General features: G+C 40.0%; 2 protein-coding genes across 2 annotated transcripts; both read left to right on the top strand.

Moving 5' to 3' along the window:
• The first annotated feature begins 1,639 nt into the window (after window positions 1–1,639).
• LOC138897555 (uncharacterized) lies at window positions 1,640–3,790 on the top strand. The gene is made up of 3 exons (XM_070183537.1): window positions 1,640–2,076; window positions 2,185–2,497; window positions 3,545–3,790. Exons 1-3 carry the CDS (start codon window positions 1,640–1,642, stop codon window positions 3,788–3,790), a joined length of 996 nt encoding a protein of 331 aa, XP_070039638.1.
• Window positions 3,791–11,782: 7,992 nt separating this feature from the next.
• Window positions 11,783–16,203, top strand: LOC104101473 (UV-B-induced protein At3g17800, chloroplastic). Its single transcript, XM_009608921.4, has 3 exons — window positions 11,783–12,045; window positions 14,807–15,087; window positions 15,215–16,203. The coding sequence occupies exons 1-3, from the start codon at window positions 11,920–11,922 to the stop codon at window positions 16,023–16,025; spliced, it is 1,218 nt and encodes a 405-aa protein (XP_009607216.1). The 5' UTR covers window positions 11,783–11,919; the 3' UTR covers window positions 16,026–16,203.
• Window positions 16,204–21,112: the final 4,909 nt, after the last annotated feature.

Genomic DNA, 21,112 nt, shown 5'->3' with positions numbered 1-21,112 from the left:
CTATTGTTCATCTTTTATGCATCATATCATTGTTGTCTGGGCTGCTTATTATGATTCCTAAGAGCCCGAGAAACTGGAGAGATTGATAACTGAGTGAGACCGAGTGTCTGAATATGAGATATTATACTATAGCACGTGAGTTGTCCGTGCAGCACGTGAGTTGTCCGTGCAGATCCTGATATTATATTATAGCACGTGAGTTGTCCGTGCATCACGTGAGTTGTTCGTGCGGATCCTGATATTATATTATAGCACGTGAGTTGTCCGTGCAGTATGTGAGTTGTCCGTGCGGATTATAGCGCTTGGGTTGAAAGAGCCCCTCCGGAGTCTGCATACACCCCTAGTGAGCGCAGGTACCTACTGAGTACGAGTCTCGGGTGCTGAGTAAATAGGAGGACTGAGTGACTGAGGCCTTGAGAGGATGCATTTGATTTCATATTTGTTGCATTTAGCTTCCATGTATCACTGTCTTGAAAATTTCTGGAAGATATTACACTCTATTTCAGTTGAACTTCACGTGAAAATTACTTTTTTAGCCTTAATTTTCGAACTTGAAAGCATGCCTACCTTCCTATGTTAAAATAACTGTAATTGAACTGTAATTGTAAAGCGCGTCACTACTTTCAGTTCTTTATTTAGTCTCTTTACTTACTGAGTTGGTTGTACTCACGCTACACCATGTACCTTGTGTGCAGACCCAGGTGCATCCGGTCACGGCGGTTGTTGAGTTGTGGAGTTAGGATTCTCGAAGACTATCGAGGTAGCTGCTTGGCATTTCGCATACCTTGGTTCTCCTTCCCTATGTTTTCACTTATTTTATTTAGTTTCAGATTATCACAGACAGTATTTTCCAGACTTGTGAGGTATAGATGCTCATGTAGTTAGTGACACCCCGATGTTGGGAATTTCCGCGTTGTATTTTGTATTTTCTATCCTGTTTACGAGAAGTTGTTATCATTTAAACTGCTTTAAATCCGTTTTCTGTTAAGGGTTGGAGTTATTTCATAAATGTCGGCTTGCCTAGTACCACGATTCACGCCATCACGATAGGTTAGGATTTTGGGTCGTGATAAGTTGGTATCAGAGCCTATGTTACATAGGTCTTACGAGTCATAAGCAATTTTAGTAAAGTCTTGCGGATCGGTATGGAGACGTCTGTACTTATCTTTGAGAGGCTGCCGAACCCTTTGGAAATTTCACATTCTTGTATTCTTTTCGTGCGAATTTGTTGTTTCTGGTAACTAAACTTCTGTATTTTATTCTCTCACAGATGGTGAGGACACGTGCTACCGGATAGGATAGACAACCCCCAATACCACCAGCTAGGGCCACGAGAGGCCGAGGTCGTGGTAGGGTCTGTGGTAGGGGCGGAGGTGCAACTCGTACAACAGCTAAAGCAGCACCTGCAGATCCACCAGTTACTCCAGCTTAGGAGCAGGTTCCAGATGTAGTTGAGCCAGTGGGGCCAGCCCAGGCACCAGCTGTGCCCATTGTGATTCTAGGCCTTCAGGAGGCACTGGACCAGATATTGACGGTTTGTACAGGCCTTGCTCAGGTGGTATCGGCTCAGGCCGCACCAGCCACTTCTCAGGCGGGGAGAGGTACTCATATCCCCGCTGCCCGTACTCCAGAGCAAGCTATGCAGGGACTTCAGACACCGGAGGTACTACTCGCCCAGCCGGTTGTAGCTGCTCAGGCCCCGGTGGTCCTAGTTATAGCTGATGATGAGCAAAGGAGACTTGAGAGATTTGGGAGGCTTCGGCCTCCATCATTTAGCGGTGCGGAGTCGGAGAATGCCCATGGCTTCTTGGACAAGTGCCAGCAGATGCTTCGTACAACAAGTATTCTGGAGACCAATGGAGTCTCATTCACTACTTTTCAGTTTTCTGGGACTGCCTTCAGATGGTGGGAGGCTTATGAGGGGCGCAGGTCGGTCGGTGCAAAACTACTTATATGGAAGGAGTTCTCCGTTCTCTTCTTGGAGAAGTTCGTGTTGCAGTTTCGTAGGGAGGAGTTGCGCATGCAGTTTGAGCAGCTTCGGCAGGATGGCATGTCTGTGACCCAGTACGAGATGAGGTTTTATGAGTTAGCTCGTCACGCAGCTTGGTTGGTTCCCACTGATAGGGAGAGGATCATGAGATTCATTGATGGCCTCACGTATCAGCTGCGGTTGCTTATGACTAGGGAGAGGGTATCGGGTGCTACTTTTGACGAGGTAGTTGACATTGCTTGGCAGATAGAGATGGTCTATAGCCAGGAGCGTGGTGAGAGGGAGTCCAGGAGGCCTCAATGTTTGATCGATTTTCGTGGTGTACCATCTGGGGGCAGTCCTACCATAGCAGGGGTCGTCCTTATAGGCCCGCTCAGACGACTCATCCAACTCATCAAAGCGCATCAGCTAGCCACGGTTCTTACAGTGCTCATTCAGGCCAGTCTTCATTCAGTGCACTACCAGCGTAGAGTTCTCACCATGCCTCGTCTGCTCAGGCTTCTACAGGTAGTTCTTCGAGTTATCCGAAGAAGAAGTCCCATCACATGAAGGGTTGTTTCGAGTGCGGAGACTTTGGTCATATCAAGAGAGATTACCCTAGGTTGTTAAGTGGGGATCTACACTAGATTTCTCGGCCGATGGCACTAGCACCAGCAGTTACGCCACCCACTCAGCCAGCTCGAGGTGGGGCCCAGGCAGCTATAGATTTCCCTAGAGGGGGAGGGCGGGCAGGGGGCGGTCATGCCCGATTTTATGCTATCCCTGCCAGACCAGATGTTATTGCCTCTGATGCAGTGATCACAGGTATTGTCTCAGTATTCCACATGGATGCCTCTGCATTATTTGACCCTGGTTCCACTTATTCATATGTATCATTATATTTTTCTCATTATCTGGATATTCCCCGTAAGTCCTTAGTTTCATATGTTCGTGTATCTATGCCAATGGGCGATACTATTATTGTAGACCATGTATATCGGTCGTGTGTAGTGACTATTGGGGGATTAGAGACTAGAGCTGATCTCCAATTGCTTAGTATGGTGGACTTCGATGTGATCTTGGATATGGATTGGTTGTCTTCGTGTCATGCTATTCTGGATTGTCACGCTAAGGCCGTGACGTTGGCAGTGCCGAGGTTGCCAAGGATCGAGTGGAGAGGCCGAGGTTGCCAAGGATCGAGTGGAGAGGTTCTCTAGACTATGTTCCTAGCAGAGCGATTTCATATTTGAAGGCCCAGCGGATGGTTAGGAAGGGTTGTTTATCTTATTTGGCCTTTGTGAGAGATGTTAGAGCTGATATCCCTGCTATTGATTCTGTCCCGGTGGTGCGAGATTTTCGGATGTGTTTCCTGCAGATCTGTCGGGCATGCCGCCCGACAGGGATATTGATTTTGGTATTGACTTGGCACCGGGCACTTAGCCCATTTCTATTCCACCGTATCGTATGGCACCGGTTGAGTTGAAGGAATTGAAGGAGCAACTTTTAGAACTCTTTGATAAGGGGTTTATTAGGCCTAGTATGTCGCCTTGGGGTGCTCCTGTCTTGTTTGTAAAGAAAAAGGATGGTTCTATGCGAATGTGTATTGATTATCGCCAATTGAACAAGGTTACAGTGAAGAACGGGTATCCATTTCCATGTATTGATGGCCTATTTGATCAGCTTCAGGGTTCCAGGGTGTTCTCTAAGATCGACTTGTGTTCAGGCTATCATCAGTTGAAGATTCTGGAGCCAGATATCCCTAAGACTGCTTTCAGGTCTTTGTATGGTCGTTACGAGTTCCTTGTGATGTCTTTTGGCTGACCAACGCCCCAACAGCATTCATGCACTTGATGAACAATGTATTTCAGCCCTATCTTGACTCCTTTTTCATTGTGTTTATTAACGACATCCTGGTGTACTCCTAGAGCCGAGAGGATCATGAGCAGCACCTGAGGACTGTGCTCCAGACCTTGAGAGAAGAGAAGTTATATGCAAAATTTTTGAAGTGTGATTTCTGGCTAGATTCACTGGCATTTTTGGGCCATGTGGTATCGAGTGAGAGGATCAAGGTAGATCCGAAGAAGATTGAAGCAGTGAAGAGTTGGCCCAGACCATCCTCAGCTATGGAGATCCTGAGTTTTCTTGGCTTGGCGGGGTATTACTGTTAATTTGTAGAGGGTTTCTTGTCTGTTGCAGCACCTATGACCAGATTGACCCAGAAGGGTGCTCCGTTCAGGTGGACCGAGGATTATGAGGAGAGATTTCAAAAGCTCAAGAATGCTTTGACTACATCCCTAGTGTTGGTATTGCCTACTGGTTCGGGGTCCTATACGGTATATTATGATGCATCACGCATTGGTCTCGGTGCGGTGTTAATGCAGGACGGTAGGGTGATTGCCTACATATCTAGACAACTGAAGGTGCATGAGAAGAACTATCATGTCCACGACCTCGAGTTAGCAACTATTGTTCATGCCTTGAAGATCTGGCGGCACTATTTGTATGGTGTCCTTTGTGAGGTTTTCACCTATCACCGGAGTCTACAACATCTGTTTAAACAGAAGGATCTTAACTTGCGGCAGCGGAGATGGTTGGAGCTGCTTAAGGATTATTACATCACCTTCCTCTATCATCCTGGAAAGGCCAATGTGGTGGCCGATACCTTGAGTCACAAGGCAGAAAGTTTAGGGAGTTTATCATATCTACGAGTAGCAGAGAGGCCTTTAGCCTTGGATGTTCAGGCCTTGGCCAACCAGCTTGTCAGATTGGATGTTTCCGAGCCGAGCAGAGTTTTGGCTTATGTGGTTTCTCGGACTTCTTTATATGATCACATCAGAGAGCGCCAGTATGATGACCCTCATTTGCTTGTCCTTAAGGACACGTCAGCACGTTGATGCTAGAGATGTTACTATTGGGGATGATGGGGTATTGAGGATGCAAGGTCGGATTTGTGTGCCTAATATGGATGGGCTACATGAGTTGATTCTTGAGGAGGCCAACAGTTCACGGTATTCCATTCATCCGGGTGCCGCGAAGATGTACCAGAACTTGAGGCAGCATTATTGGTGGAGAAGACTGAAGAAGGATATAGTGGGTTTTGTAGCTCGGTGCCTCAACTGTCTGCAAGTAAAGTATGTGCATCAGAGATCGGGCGAGTTCCTTCAGAAGTTAGAGATTCCAGAGTAAAAATGGGAGCGGATCACCATGGATTTTGTAGTTGGGCTCTCACGGACTTCGAGGAAGTTCGATGCTATTTGGGTGATTGTGGGTCGGCTGACCAAGTCCGCGCACTTCATTCTAGGTATGACTATTTATTCTTCGGAGTGGTTGGCTGAGATTTACATCCGAGAGATTGTTCGCCTCCATGGCGTGCCAGTGTCCATCATTTCAGATCGGGGCACGCAGTTCACACCACAGTTTTGGAGAACCGTGCAGCGAGAGTTGGGTACCCAGGTTGAGTTGAGCACATCATTTCACCCTCAGACAGATGGACAGTTTGAGCGCACTATTTAGATATTGGAGGATATGCTACACATTTATGTCATTGATTTTGGGGTTTCTTGGGATCAGTTTCTTCCACTCGCGGAGTTTGCCTATAATAACAGCTACCAGTCAAACATTTAGATGGCTCCGTATGAGGCCTTGTAAGGTCCGTGATGTTGCTTACATGGTTGGGGAGAAGGTACTATTCAAGGTTTCACCCATAAAGGGTGTTATGAGGTTCGGGAAGAAGGTCAAGTTGAGCCCTCGGTATATTGGGCTATTTGAGGTACTTCAGAGGGATTGGGGAGGTGGCATTACAAGCTTGCCTTGCCACCTAGTTTGTCGAGTGTGCATCCAGTATTTCATATTTTTATGCTCTGGAAGTATATCGTCAATCCGTCTCGTGTTTTGGATTTCAACACAGTTTAGTTGGATGGTGATCTGACTTATGATGTGGAGCCGGTGGCCATTTTGGATTGGCAGGTTCGAAAGTTGAGGTCAAAGGTCATAGCTTCAGTAAAGGTGCAGTGGAGAGGTCAGCCAGTCGAGGAGGCTACTTGGGTGACCGAGCGGGAGATACGGAGAAGATATCCACACCTATTTGAGACTGTAGGTATGTTTCTAGACTCGTTCGAGGACGAACGTTTGTTTAAGACGGGGAGGATGTAACGACCAGGTCGGTCGTTTTGAGAGTTGTAGCCTCGTTCCCCTATTTACTGCTCATTTTGTACTTTATAATTGTTATGTGACTTGCCGGGATGGTCGGTTCGGGTCCAGTGAGATTTCGAAATAAAATAAGAAACTTAGTCTCGAGGTTGAAAGCTTAAGATGAAATGATTGACCAGATGTTGATCTTTGAGTAAATGATTCCAGAATAGATTTTTTATTGTTCTGTTAGCTACGTTAGGTGATTTTGGATTTAGGAGCGTGTCCGGATTGTGATTTAGAGGTTCGTAGTGGAATTTAGGCTTGAAATGACAAAAGTTAAATTTTTGGAAATATTTGACCGGGAGTGGACTTTTTGATATCGGGGTCGGATTCCGATTCCAGAAGTTAGAGTAGTCCGTGGTATCATTTGTGACTTGTGTGCAAAATTTGGGGTCAATCGGACGTGATTTGATAGGTTTCGGCATCGTTTATAAAAATTGGGAGTTTAAAGTTCATTAGGCTTGAATCTATGTCCGATTCGTATTTTTGATGTTGTTGAAGGTGATTTGAGGGCTCGACTAAGTTCGTATGATATTTTGGGACTTGGTGGTATATTTGGTTGAGGTCCCGGGGGCCTCGGGTTGATTTCGGATGGTTAACGTATCGAAAATGGGACTTAGTGCATTGCTGAAGCTGGAGATCTTCTGGTGTGATCGCACCTACGAGAGATTGGCCGCAGGTGCGATGCCGTAGATATGGTTGGTTTTACATAGAAGCGGAGCTGGGCTGGCCTGGGCAGGGAGCAGGTGCGAGGGTTTAACCCCATCTGCGAGCCAACAGGTGCGAGCGAGGCTCCGTAAATGTGGAGTTGAGGGAGGCCTGTTTCCGCAAAAGCGGCTCCACAGGTGCGGAACATGGAGCGCAGATGTGGGCCTAGGGGACTTAATTAGCTTCGGCAGAAGCATAGAATTTACCGGAGAAGTGGTTCCACAGGTGCGTATATATGGCCACAGGTGCGAAAAGCCTGGACAGATTATTAAAACAAGGGTTCGCGATTTTGGCTTCATTTCAAACATTTCAAGCACAGTTTAGGCAATTTTTGAGAGGGTTTTCGAGGGTATTCTTGAGGTAAGTTCCTTGTACTTATTTTTGATCAATAATATTGTTTCCACATTGATTTTTCCACCTAGTTGGTGTGTGTTTAACGTGTAAATTGGGAGTTTGAGGCTAGGGATTTAGAGAATTCGATTTGGGGATTTGGGTGATGATTTGGTGTCGGATTTTGATAAATTTGGTATGGTTAGACTCGTGGTTGAGTGGGCTTTCGGGTTTTGTGACTTTTATCTAATTTTGAGACGTGGGCCCGGGGGCGACTTTTGAGCCGATTTTTGATTTTGATTAATAGCTTAGCATTTTCTTATGGAGTTGACTCCTTTAGCCCGTATTGATTTTATCACATTGTTTATGGCTAGATTCGAGGCATTCGGAAGCCGTTTCGCGAGGTAAGGGTGTGTTGGAGTAGAGATTTGCTCGGACTGAGGTAAGTTACAGTTCTAAATTTGGTTCTGATGGTACGAAACCTCCTATTACGTGTCATGTATTTGGTTTTGAGGTGACGCGCATGCTAGGTGACGGCGTGTGGGCGTGCACCATGGAAATTATGACTTGATCAAATTCCATGGAACTGTGTAGTTAAATAATCTGTTGTTATCTGTACATTCTCCATGTATTAGAGAAATTAAACCACAAATCATGTTTAGACTACGTAATGGCATTGTAGGGACCCACTGGGGTCGTGTACATGTTGAATTATCTACTAAATTATTGTTTTGTACTTAGTCACAATTTATTTGTATATTACATCTCAGTCTTTATTGTTCATTTTTGATGCATTATATCATTGTTGTCTGGGCTGATAATTATGATTCCTGAGAGCCCGAGAGACTGAAGAGGTTGATGACTGAGTGAGGCCGAGGGACTGAATGTGAGATATTAAACTATAATATGTGAGTTGTCCGTGCAACACGCGAGTTGTCCGTGCGGATTCAGATATTATACTATAGCACATGAGTTGTCCGTGCAACACGCGAGTTGTCCGTGCGGATCCAGATATTATATTATAGCAAGTGAGTTATCCGTGCAGCACTTGAGTTATCCGTGTGGATTATAGCGCTTGGGTTGAAGTAGCCCCTCCGGAGTCTGTACACACACCCAGTGAGCGCAGGTACCTACTGAGTATGAGTGCTGAGTGAATGGGAGGGCTGAGCGATTGTGTCCCTGAGAGGAGGTATTTGATTTCGTATTTTGTTACACTTAGCTGCCATGTATCACTGTCTTGAAAATTTCTTAAAGATATTACACTCTGTTTCAGTTGAACTTGACATGAAAATTACTGTTTTGGTCTTAATTGTCGAACTTGAAAGCATGCCTTCCTTCCTATGTTAAAATTACTGTAATTGAACTATAACTGTAAAGCTCGTCACTACTTTCAGTTCTTTATTTAGTCTTGTTACTTACTGAGTTGGTTGTACTCATGCTATACCATACACCTTGTGTGCAGACCCAGGTGCATCCGGTCACGGCGGTTGCTGAGTTGTGGAGTTCGGATTCTCGGAGACTATCGTAGTAGTTGCTTGGTGTTTCGCAGACCTTGGTTCTAGTTCCCTATCTTTTCACTTATTGTATTTAGTTTCAGATTATCATAGATAGTATTTTTCGGACTTGTGAGGTATAGATGCTCATGTACTCAGTGACACCCCGATGTTGGAAATTTTCGCGTTGTATTTTTTGATTTTCTATCATATTTACGAGAAGTTGTTATCATTTAAACTGCTTTAAATCCGTTTTCTGTTAAGGGTTGGTGTTATTTCATAAATGTCGGCTTGCCTAGTACCACGATAGGTGCCATCACGATAGGTTAGACTTTTTGGGTCCTGACATATTATGACCTCGATCGCTTCTTTTTTCATTCCTCGACGGGTTACGCCAGATCCACTGCCCCTTCCATCTCCGCTATACGGTTGATATCGATCTCTGCTTGGTCTTGGTTCATGATCGACGACTATTTTAGACCTGTCATTAGTTCTGATGGGATACACGGACCCAGAGTGGGCCCCGAGCTGATCATCCACGACTCTGATTTTTGATTGGTACCTGTTATAGACGTCAGCTCAAGTTACCGCCGAGTACTCTATCAAATTTTGTTTCAGCTGCTGTGAAGCCAAGGAGCTTTGGGGGTTGAGTCCTTGAGTGAATGCTTGAACAACCCAATCGTCTGCAACCGGGGGCAGATCCATCCTTTCCAATTTAAACCACGATACGAATTCCCTGAGTATTTCATTATCTTTTTGTTTCACTTTAAAGAGGTCCGATTTTCTAGTCTCATTTACCCAATAATATTCTTGAAGAAACCTCGAAAAATCGCCTCACACCGTGCTCTCAAAGTCCCAAAATCGAAATGGGAATCAAACCCTCAAAATCCCATTTTTCTACCTAGTTCTTCCGCATCTGCGGACCCACTGTCGTACCAGCGATGCCGCACCTGCAGACTTTCCCTCGTTTGATGTCTCGTCTGGAGCACATAGAGAAATAGCATGTAACAAGTTGGATAAGGAAAGAAGGATGTAGCAAGGATCGATTTCCACTGAAAAACTAGAGCGAAATACAGAAAAATTGAAGATGAAGGAAAAGCAAAGGAAATGAGATGAGCGAAGTCTTCAAAAGTGGAGAAAATGGGAGAAGTCTGATGTTTTAGGATTGTTTTATGGGGGTAATTTTGTATAAGGAACAAGTAATTTCGTTGGTCAAACTAAAATAGCTTTTAAGACAAAAACGGAGAAGTTAAAGCCAGCCAACTTGTGCCTTTTGGCTCTTTTTAAGCACTTTTTAACTTTTTAAACAGCTTTTTCTTTTGCCAAATACTCCAAAAAATTAAAAATACTTAAAAGCTGATTTTTAAGCCAACCAAATGGCTCTTATTAGCTTCCCACTTGACTTGACGTCCTTACCATTACTCTCCGTTTATTAAATGAAAATAATAGAAATTAATCAAAAAGTACATTAATTCAAGTAACAAGCTAATAAAAAATTATATTAGTAATGTAATAATACTAAATAGTGAAGAATATAATAAAAAATATAAAATAAAAAAGTTATTCGATGGCCATATAATTCGCTTCAATTAATATCATAAAGATTTTATTATTAGGTACATTCTATTGAAAAATAAGATGCCAATAAAAATGTATTAAAATAATATGACCTGTTGTGCTCAAATAAGTCAAATCATAATTTGTCAAGTTTCATTAGCTCTATATAAATCACGCTAATGCTAATACTAATTTAATTTAATATAAAAAAAGAAGAAAATAGCATACTAGATTAGATACTTTGAAAAGGTCCAAATATGCCCTTATACTATACGAAATTGAGCACATTTGCCCTTCGTTAATACTTTAGCTCAAATATGCCCTTACCGTCACATAGTTGGTCCATATATGCCCTTAGAGTTACACAGGTGGCCCATATATGCCCTTTTCGAAACGGAATCCACCCAAACTAATTAGCTCTTTTGTTAATTGTATTAAAGTATATTACAAACACTATTTCATTTTTATTAGTACTTTTTTTTCTTTACCTTTCTCTTTTCTTTCTTCTTTTTTCTTTTCTTCTCTTTTTTTTTCCTTTTTCTTTCTCTCTTATCCGATTTCCTCCATTACTGATGTCTTCTCCATTTTTATCACTAATTTCACTTGACAAAACTCATAAATTCTAATTACTAAGAAAATTCTCCCATAAAAATATTTTTATAGATCATATGTTTTTTAATTTTTAATTTTTACTGAACATATATTTAGTTCTAAAAAATTTAACAAAGTAAGATTGAAATAATATTTATGTAACAAAAAATTCGAAAATGCAACAAAACCGAACAATCCAAACCGATATAATTGGTTTGGTTTGATTTTGATAAAAAAAATCAAAATCAAACCAACCCGTTCCATGTACACCCCTAATCTACATAGTTAATAAAAAAATAAAAAATATCCAGCTGAAAAAAGACTAACAACTCAAATTTATAACACTACAACTTGAACTCTAGGCTTTTAATCATTAAATTATCTTTCTGAAAATAATTTAAATATTTTGGTCTTTTGAGTATTGTTAAAGGTTGAGATATTTTTATTATTTTAAATTTTAAACCATAATTTTTGGAATAATTTAATTTTATTTATTTAGAGGGCCAGTGAAATTGGAACTTGATTATCTTATGGGAGAATTTTCTTAGTAATTGGAATTCATGAGTTTTGTCAAGTGAAATTAGTGATGAAAATGGAGAAGACATTAGTAATGGAGGAAATGGATAAGGGAGAAAGAAAAATAAAAATAAAAAAAGAAAAGAAAAAAGAAGAAAGAAAAGAGAAAGATAAGAAAAAAATACTAGTAAAAAATAAATAGTGTTTGTAATACACTTTAATACAATTAAAAAAAGAACTAATTAGTATGAATGAATTTCGTTTCGAAAAGAGTATATATGTGTCAACTGTGTAACTTTAAGGTTATATATGGATCAATTATGTGACGGTAAATATATATTTGAGCTAAAGTATTAACGAAAGATAAATAAGTTAGAATTTAACAGAGAAAAACGACATATTTGGACTTTGCCCTTGAATGCCACGTAACAAACTGTAGTATTTTCCTCCGTACGCAACCAAGTGGCTCCAAAATATATCAGCAAAATCGCTGTTCTACCGTTGGCTTAGCAACAGCAGCAGCCAACCAGAAGATTCCCCCTCACCTCCGCCACTGAATAGTCGATGCAAATGACCGGAATATTCGCCGACGTGTCCGTTGTTCTCCCGTCCAATGCCGGCGGCGGTTTGAAACAGTTCCACGCATTCTCCGAGCCCACCAAATCCTTCCTCTCTCATTCTTTCTCCAAAGTAAGAAATATATTTGGTTTCAGTACAGTCGTCTCGTGGTATTCTGTAGAAACTAGATAAATTAGTATCTTAATTTGACTCAGTAAATACTTACGTGTAAACTCGTTGTTAATTATGTGAAGATAAAGGTCACAATTGGCAGTAGCCGCTTTTTTTGGTTGAAGAGTTAACACAAAAAAAAAAAGAGCTTAGTGGTGATTAGCATATGTAGACGTTCCGAATGAAACAATTTCACTACTATTTATTATTATTATTATTATTATTATTATTATTATTATTATTATTATTATTATTATTATTATTATTATTATTTTAATTAGGAGACTGAACATGATTATTTTGAAGAGGAAACAACAGAGATATGAAAATATAAAAATAATCAAATAAAATTAAGTAGTAGGGAAATGTGTAATGATTCAGTCTTGAGAAGTACACGAATTGGGAAAATAAGTATGGAGGTCTGGTTTTCGCATAGTTTATTTTTGTGTTATTATGAAAAATAATTAAAAATTTGCTCTCCTGTATAGCATAGGAATGTTCCAAAATTAGTGCCTATGTCCATTTCGATTCACATAATTATAGGAAAGGTGAAGTAGAAGTTCAGTGTGCACTACTTCTAAAGGATTAATACCTGATTAGATAGAAAAACTCTGTGACGAGCATAATGCAGATTGAAAGGTACTCAGATGCCAAAGTTAATATGATATATTTTGGCTTGAAAACCAAATTCATTGATTGTCGATTTGAGAAAGAATATTGGCGTACCCTTCGGTTTTTGCAAGAAAATGCCGGATTATAGTTGTTGAGGAAATAAGTTGGGAGGTAGTCTAAATACCATGAACACTGGAAACTGTATCATGAAAAAGGCTTTTGAGAGCACTAGGGCATTGCATGTCTCTTTTTTCCAATGATCCATATGCTTGTTATGAATTTCTAAAAGTTTAACATGAAAATAGGATGCATATCACTAATTGAAATGTGCATGTTCAATTCCTTTTTTGGGGTATAACTGTATAAGTAAGTAAATTTTGTCACCAAAATAGCACTAAGAAAGTGTTAGAATTTATACAAAATAAGGACTTAAGTTCCCATCTATGATACAAGGAGTCTACAAATGACTGTTGTAATGATTTACATCCTTCATTTTACACCAAAATGATAGAGAATGTAGACAAGTAGCTTTACGTAATGTAGTGCAGTTGTTTTCCCTTCAAAACATCTGGATTTTCTCTCTTTCCATATTGTCCATTTGGTGCATAGAAGTATAGTGTTCTGTAAATCCTTAAGCTGCTTTGTCATTGGCCGCCACGTCCTTCACATTGTTTGACACTGCCCATCGTACTCCTAAAAGGCTTTTGAACATGCTCCATATAAATGAAGAAACAGTTTCTCTGGATCTTCTTTTGCCCTGGAATACAGAGAGCATGTACTGCATATAATCAAATCAAATTGATTTTGTAGCTACCAAGATTCCCAGAAAAAGAAGAAGAAGAAGTAAGGTTCACACTGCAGATGAAACTAACTTATATTCATCATCATTTTTGACTTTTGCTTATCTTGGAATTCATGGTTCCTTTATCCCTGTTAATGATGATCAATGTCCACTTTTCAAAGTTCTCGATTAAGGTTTAAGGATCTTTTTGTTCCTCTATTTTTCCTTTATATGTCTAAATATTGATCTGCTGTTTGATGCACTGACAAATTTACTCCCTCAATTTCAACTTGGCTATCTTTTTTGACTTTCAACAATTTAGTTAAAAATGTTTTAACTTACATAACTTGAGGTATAAGTGTTTACATCACGTAGGCTCAACTTGGTATATTTGCATTTTGGAAACCCTTAAGGTACCTATTTCACCTACCTGATATTAAAGTTCTCAGAGCCAGTGATCAATAGTTGAATTCATTTCATGTAACTGGAAATGGAAAATAATAGAAGTAGAGTACGAAAGTGACTGAAATAGAGGTGGATGCATTAGACATATGATCGAGGAGAAACATTCATCACTAACATTTAAAGACATATCACTTCTTCTTGAAGATACATTGAGTGTGGTCTGGTAAACTTAAAATGTGTAAAGATATCTTCTCGGGACCATTTGTTTGGCTTTACATCTTCAGAAAGATTGGCTAATCAAGTGCATGAAACATGTTTTTTGTGCCGAAAACCTTTTTGATCAGATGCAAATATGTTAAATTTGGATTTTCTTCTGTAAATATCTATGGTTAAAGGAGAAGTTTGATTTGGAGTTCATAGTTTGAAGTTTATTTATGCCAGATTGTATGCTTGAGTGATGGAATTTGGAATCGTATAACCTGATTTAAGGGCTTACAGATATATTGGTTCGTTGTTTACTTACCCCTTCCTTTTTGGGTCGGGGGCTTAAAAGAAGAAAAGGTTGTTGTAGTTTAAATAGTACGCGATGATTGTACTCTCTGCGGCTTCATCTGATATATCTTTCTCAAGAAGTAAAAAAGAAACGATTCAATTTGACCATTTAGCTGATTTTAAAATTGTATGCCAATGTTTTACCTGCACAAGATAGGGTAAGGTCTGCGTACACTCTACCCTCCCCAGACCCCATTTGTGGGAATTCACTGGGTTTTTTGTTGTTGTTGTTGTTGTTTTATGCCAATGTTCTTGACAGAGGGTCATGTAGGTGCACTAATTTCTAGCTTCCAGTTTTCACAAGATAAATTTCTTTAATACCTGTAATAATCTTACATTTATTGCCTGTAATAATCTTACTTTCTTCTGCAGAGCTCCCCTTTTTCTGTCCCGAGGCTAGGAATTGGGCCAGGAAAGGCCCAAACCAGAAACTGGATGATAAGAGCTACATCATCAGGAAGTTCAGGAGGTGATTTGGTCCCAGTTGCTCCTGTTCAGTTGGAGTCTGCTGTTGGTCAGTTTTTAGCACAGATGTTACAAACCCATCCGCATTTGCTCCCTGCAGCTATTGAACAGCAGCTGGAGAACCTTCAAAATGAACGGGATACCCAATTAAAGGAAAATCAGCCTTCGTCCAAAGATGTCCTCCATAAGTAATTTATTTGATCTTTGTTTTTTTCTTTTTAATATTTGCTTAGTGAGTCATACTTTAGTTATCGTTTCCTACAGCCAAGGCTATATATATAGATATGCCTGATAGAAATTCATTTTGAATTTCAGGAGAATAGCTGAAGTTAGAGAGAAGGAAAGGCGGAAAGTGTTAGAGGAGATTCTATACTGCTTAAGTGTACATAAATTTGTAGACAATGAAATTTCGTTGATCCCAAAAATATCTGAAACATCAGATCCTACTGGAAGTGTGGGTTTTTGGCCAAATCAAGAGCAGAAGCTAGAATCTATTCACTCCGCTGATGCATTTGAAATGATCCTAAGCCACATATCTATAGTTCTTGGTGAGCGTGAAGTGGGGCCTCTTGATAGCATTGTTCAAATTAGCAAAGTCAAACTTGGTAAGCTCTATGCTGCTTCTATTATGTATGGATATTTCCTCAAAAGGGTTGACGAACGTTATCAACTCGAGAGGAGTATGAGTAAGCCTCCTGAGAGTTTCCAGATCTCAACGAATCCTGATGAGCCAGCAGCACCAAGACAACTATGGGATCCGGAGTCATTGATAGAAATTTACCCTGAAGATGGTGACAGAGAAGGTTTAGCGGATTCTGATATTGAGGGTAAATCACAAAGGCTGAGATCTTATGTGATGTATTTGGATGCGGAGACACTACAGAGATATGCAACCTTAAGATCAAAGGAAGCAATTTCTGTGATTGAAAAGCAGACGCAAGCATTGTTTGGACAGCCTGATATTAAAGTTTCTGACGATGGTACGCTAGATGTATCTAATGATGAAGTTCTCTCTGTTACATACTCTGGTTTGACAATGCTGGTTCTGGAGGCAGTTGCTTTTGGATCATTTTTATGGGAGGCAGAAAGCTATGTTGAATCTAAATACCATATCATTAATAACTAGAGGTATTCTTTTGTTCATTAAGAGGAAACCATTAATGATCTTCTAGCTCTGCAAATTGTATACTTGTTCAAAACCACTAAGCATGCATTGTGTATCTGATAATTATCAAGCCCATATACACATTATATTTTGACAAGTACACTGCTATATGATACAAACTCAAAATTTGAGCTTTCAACTCCACAAGATGCTGATGTCCAGTGTGGTTTTGGCAGCCCATGAGATGCAGAAGACTGAGCGTTGTTCATGCTCGGTCGTACTCATGACCGCATTAGGTGTCAAAGGTGAACAACCACTAGTCAAGGGAAAAGTAGGGAAAATGGACTCCTAACTTTGCAAAATTGGTTTTGAGTGCTGGAAACGGGGTCCTAGTCCTAGTCCCACACCCATGGGTTGTTGGTAGATTGCTTGAGCTGCTCCCCGGTGAGAGGGGTAGTTGCGTGGCACCGGGGGGCGGACAGGGAATGGTTCCTTTGAGGGTGTCCTTCCCCTAGCATGGAACAGCAAGAAAAGAGAACTTTATTGTTTGACTCTTAGGTCCTGAATAGTTGTTTATTTTATTATTATCCGTTAATAATATTTGGGACTTTGAGATGCTAACTTATTTTTACCTTGTGAAACAGAAAAGTAGGCATGCTTATTAGTCTTTCTCCCAACAACAAAAGAAATCACTGCAATGGAGTGGTAGTTTCTTACCCATCTCATGCATGATTCAGATAGCTAATGATGAAACCTAACTATAAAGAGTTGCCAGGTCACTTATCTTTGTTTGAGGAAGTTACTGTAACTTTTTCACTTTTAAGGCACTTGAGTTTTCTGTATCCAGAATTGGAAGTGCCTTGCTCATTTGGTGCCAGACACCTAGAAAACCAGAAGCCAAAAGCTTTTTTAAATGATTTTGTGATGCGAGAATGAATTTAGTGCTTTCATCACTGGGCCTACATGAAAACAAAGATACCGAGAGGCGGATTCAGGATTTAAAACTTATGGGTTCAGGATTCTAGTTTTTTTAAGTTACTAGGTTCTAACTTAATAATTTGCGCATATTCAATGAATTTCCTAAAACAAATATATTAATTGGATCAAAGCTACTCGGTTTGACTGAACCCGTAGTCGAAGGGCTTGAGTATTGTATTTTAACTAGGTATAGACATACAAATACAAGCCTAATGATGACTCTACAGTTATCCTAGTTGTTTTCCTCTTTAGAGTGTCTAGAGCACATATATTTATAACTAATGTTGTGGGGAAAATTAGTGCCGTGAATGACTAACTTCAAAGTTTGAATGCATTATTGACATTTGGGTACTTCAACTCAATTTCCAGCCTTTTAAGGTTTTATGGGTCTCTTTTTTTTTTGGGGGGGGGGGGGGGTGGGGGTGGGGGTGGGGTTGGGGGGGGAGGGGATTAGAGAAAGTCTAGTGGTTGTAATTCTATTTTATATCAATTAAGTGCATGGGTCTATCTCCCTAAAAAACTACGTTTATTAAGTTTCTGTCCCTCGCTATTCGCGGATCCACTCACGGACAAAATTTAAAGATGTATAGAAAAAGAACTTTGTGAAAACTAGTCTGCAGTATTTGTATCGTCTAATAATAATTTTTTTTGTTGATGTACGCGTTTAAGATTAATCGAATTTAATAATTAAACATAAAAATTAATATGAAACCTAAATAGTGATATGTTCTATTTAATTTTAAATTATCGAAATACTATTTCAACTTCGAAAGATATAAGAAATCTTGACATATGAATATGGAAGAAGAAAGAGATGATTGACCCATTTTAATAACACTTGATAAGAAAGTGATATAACTCATTATTTAAAGTAAATAAAAATGAATGCACTTCATAGTTTTATTAAATATTACATCTAATGAGAGGATCTCAAATATTTCTAGATATTTTTTAAAGAAAATTCTATATAAAGTCTTAAAAAGTATATATAAATATTACATATTTATATGTTGGTTTGGTTCGGATTTTTTTTACTCAATACCAAATCAAATCAAATCAAATCAAATCAAATCTAGTCGGATTTTTTAATCGGTTTGATTTGACTTTTCGATTTGATGCGATTTTTCGATTTAGTTTGAACACCCCTGCTGCATTGGAGTAATGCTGGATTTTGGTTATACCCTTAGCTACCCAAGCTTATACCTTTTTAGGTCCAGTTTAGCAACACATTTAACAAAATTCTGTTTACAGCCAGTTCAACCAATTAGCAGTTTCAGAAGATGCTATTATTGACAGTTCATACCTATTATTTTTATGATATACCTATCCTAAGTTTTCAATGGTTCGGTAGCGAGCTCTTTTATCAGCGATAATTATCGCCACAATCAATGGATAGTAACATATTAAAATCATATGTAGCAAAACTGTTTTCGTTTTCACAGCCTGACTTTGGACCCTTTTTTTCTTTACTCTTTCACCAGTTTGACTTTGGTCCCCTCACACGACCAAATTTGGGAAATCTATTAGTCCTTTCGATGTTCCCCTTTCAATTCCATAACAAGAAGTCATACCAAAGGATCAAATACTTTTCATAATTTTGGGAAACTGTGAAGAATATAACAAACTCAAAGTATCAAATCACTTTAAAATTCAGCTTCATGCTAACGGGAAGAAATGTAAATAAAATAAAACTAATTCACCTGTATATATGATTAATGTTCTTTCTAAAGTTAACTTAATTGATGCTTGCATCTAGTGCAGTAATTTTCCTTTAGCGTTGGATCTGTTTTGCCTTGATCTCACCCTTAAAAGTTTAAGCTTGAAAACGATATTAATTTTCGTATATTAAACTTTTAATTCACTCTAAATATCAAATTAATCCTACAAATTTATAAGTGTATACGGTCAAAACCGATTCGAGTCAGTCGTACGGACTGATCGAGACGATAATGATTCGATCAAAGGATATCTGCATGACAAGCTCGGTCAAGGTCCGAAGTAAGAGCGGCGAACTTGGAGCTCTAAGACCGATCAATGACAAGCTTGATATCATTATCGAGCCCATATCCAAATCGAACTACGAGGCAAAGCGGAGATTATCGAAGATGCATGGACCGACCAACATTCACCCCGAATACCGAGACCCTAAGTCAGAATCGAGCTCGGACCAAGGCCGAGGGCTCGAGCCAGTATCGAGCTCGCAGATTAGGGCCGTTGCAACCGCACTATGGGAGAGAATCTTGTCGGAAATCGAAAAAAAGACAATACATCATGGGCTCTCCACTACGTATTTTTTATTGTATATAAAGTAGGATCCCTCTACTATAAGAGGGACGACAACAAAAGATCTCGGGGACACATGAAAAGATATCCCCTTGTACTTGTTTTACTCATTCTTTTTGCTCACTGTTTTCATTCTCATAGTCAAGAATACACATATTTCTATTTCTCTACACGATTTATATCAAATTATATCGCATATCCTTATAACCATACACAAATCTAACGTTATCCGATTTTTTGGGTAAACAGTTTGGCGCCCACCGTGGGGCTAAGGGTAACAGTGATTGTTTGATACAAATCTACAATACACACCAGTTTACAACTTCAGATCAACAATGGCAACCCTCGATTGATGACTTTGCCTATCGACCACGAAGCTGGCCTTCAAGATGAAATCAACGACTTGACACCCAGGGACGGAAGGCGAATTAACGATGTCACCGAAGCTCGAGTCGAAGCACCACTAGGTGTCAATTCACAAGTGGCTCTTGAAGCGAACCAATATTCCGAACCGGAAAAAAGCATTCAGAGCGGTACTCGATCCGTAGCTCGAGACACCCATAACGCGGAGGAGATCGGAGTAAGCTTACGGATGATCTTCGAGATGTTGCAAGCCCAGCAAATAGCAATAGCTCAGTTGCAGAGCCAAACTCAGGAATAAAGCAGGTCGGAGCCCAATCTGATTCGAGAAATCACCCACAGAACAGAACCATTCATAGTGAAGTCAAATGAACCAGAATCGGGGACTACTCCCGAAATTACTAAATTGCTCTAGGAACTCACAAAACGAGTCGAAGCCAACGATAAAAAAGTAGAAACATATAATTCCAGGGTCGATCAGATCACGGGAGCTCCACTAATGATTAAAGGGCTAGATTAGAAGAAATTCATTCAAAAGCCTTTTCCCTCGAGTGCAGCCCCAAAACCAATCCCCAAAAAATTTCATATGCCCGAAATACCCAAATATAACAGAATGACCAACCCCAACGAACACGTTACTTCTTACACGTGTGCCATCAAGGGCAATGATTTGGAAGATGATGAGATCGAATCTGTATTATTGAAAATATTCGGTGAAACCCTGTCAAAGGGGGCAATGGTATGGTATCATAATTTACCATCTAACTCTATTGATTCTTTTGCTATGCTTGCAGATTGCTTCGTAAAAGCATATGCTAGAGCCATAAAGGTTGAAACCAGAAAGTCGGACCTGTTCAAGGTAATACAAAAGGATAACGAGATGCTAAGGGAGTTTGTAGCTCGTTTTCAAATGGAACGAATGGATCTGTCACCAGTCACAGACGATTGGGCTGTTCAAGCTTTCACTCAAGGTCTAAACGAGTGGAGCTCGATGGCTTCATGGCGGCTGAAGCAAAATCTGATCGAGTACCCAGCTATTACTTGGACCGATGTGCACTATCGATATCAATCCAAAATAAGAGTTGAAGATGACCAGTTGATTTCTAGGCCCGTTACGAAAAAGCAAAAGTCGACCAGAGATCGATACCAGCCATATAGCAGAAACGATACTACTGCTGAGTATCCGAGGCCTCTTTAAAATCAACCTCATATACTAGGGGGCTTTATCATTGAACGCATCTGTGACGATTATCAAGTTCGGTGCGAAGGAAGTTACTTCGTTATTTCATGACAAACAGTGTCTCAACAGGAAACGTTGTAAGAGCCAAATGGTCAAAACGAACCATGCTTGTGTAGTTGGCCCGAGCCCTGACGCAAAACATGAACCCATGTATAATGACTTGCAAAAAAAGCCCTCTTCTTTACCAATATTCTATGTTCAAGATTTATTATGCAAACAGGATCGAGATCGAGCAAGCGCTCACTCG

The sequence above is a fragment of the Nicotiana tomentosiformis genome, chromosome 8 (genome assembly GCF_000390325.3).
Source record: "Nicotiana tomentosiformis chromosome 8, ASM39032v3, whole genome shotgun sequence".
Lineage (NCBI taxonomy): Eukaryota > Viridiplantae > Streptophyta > Magnoliopsida > Solanales > Solanaceae > Nicotiana > Nicotiana tomentosiformis.
The sequence above is the reverse complement of the archived record's forward strand: the minus strand, read 5'-3'. Positions and strand labels throughout refer to the sequence as shown.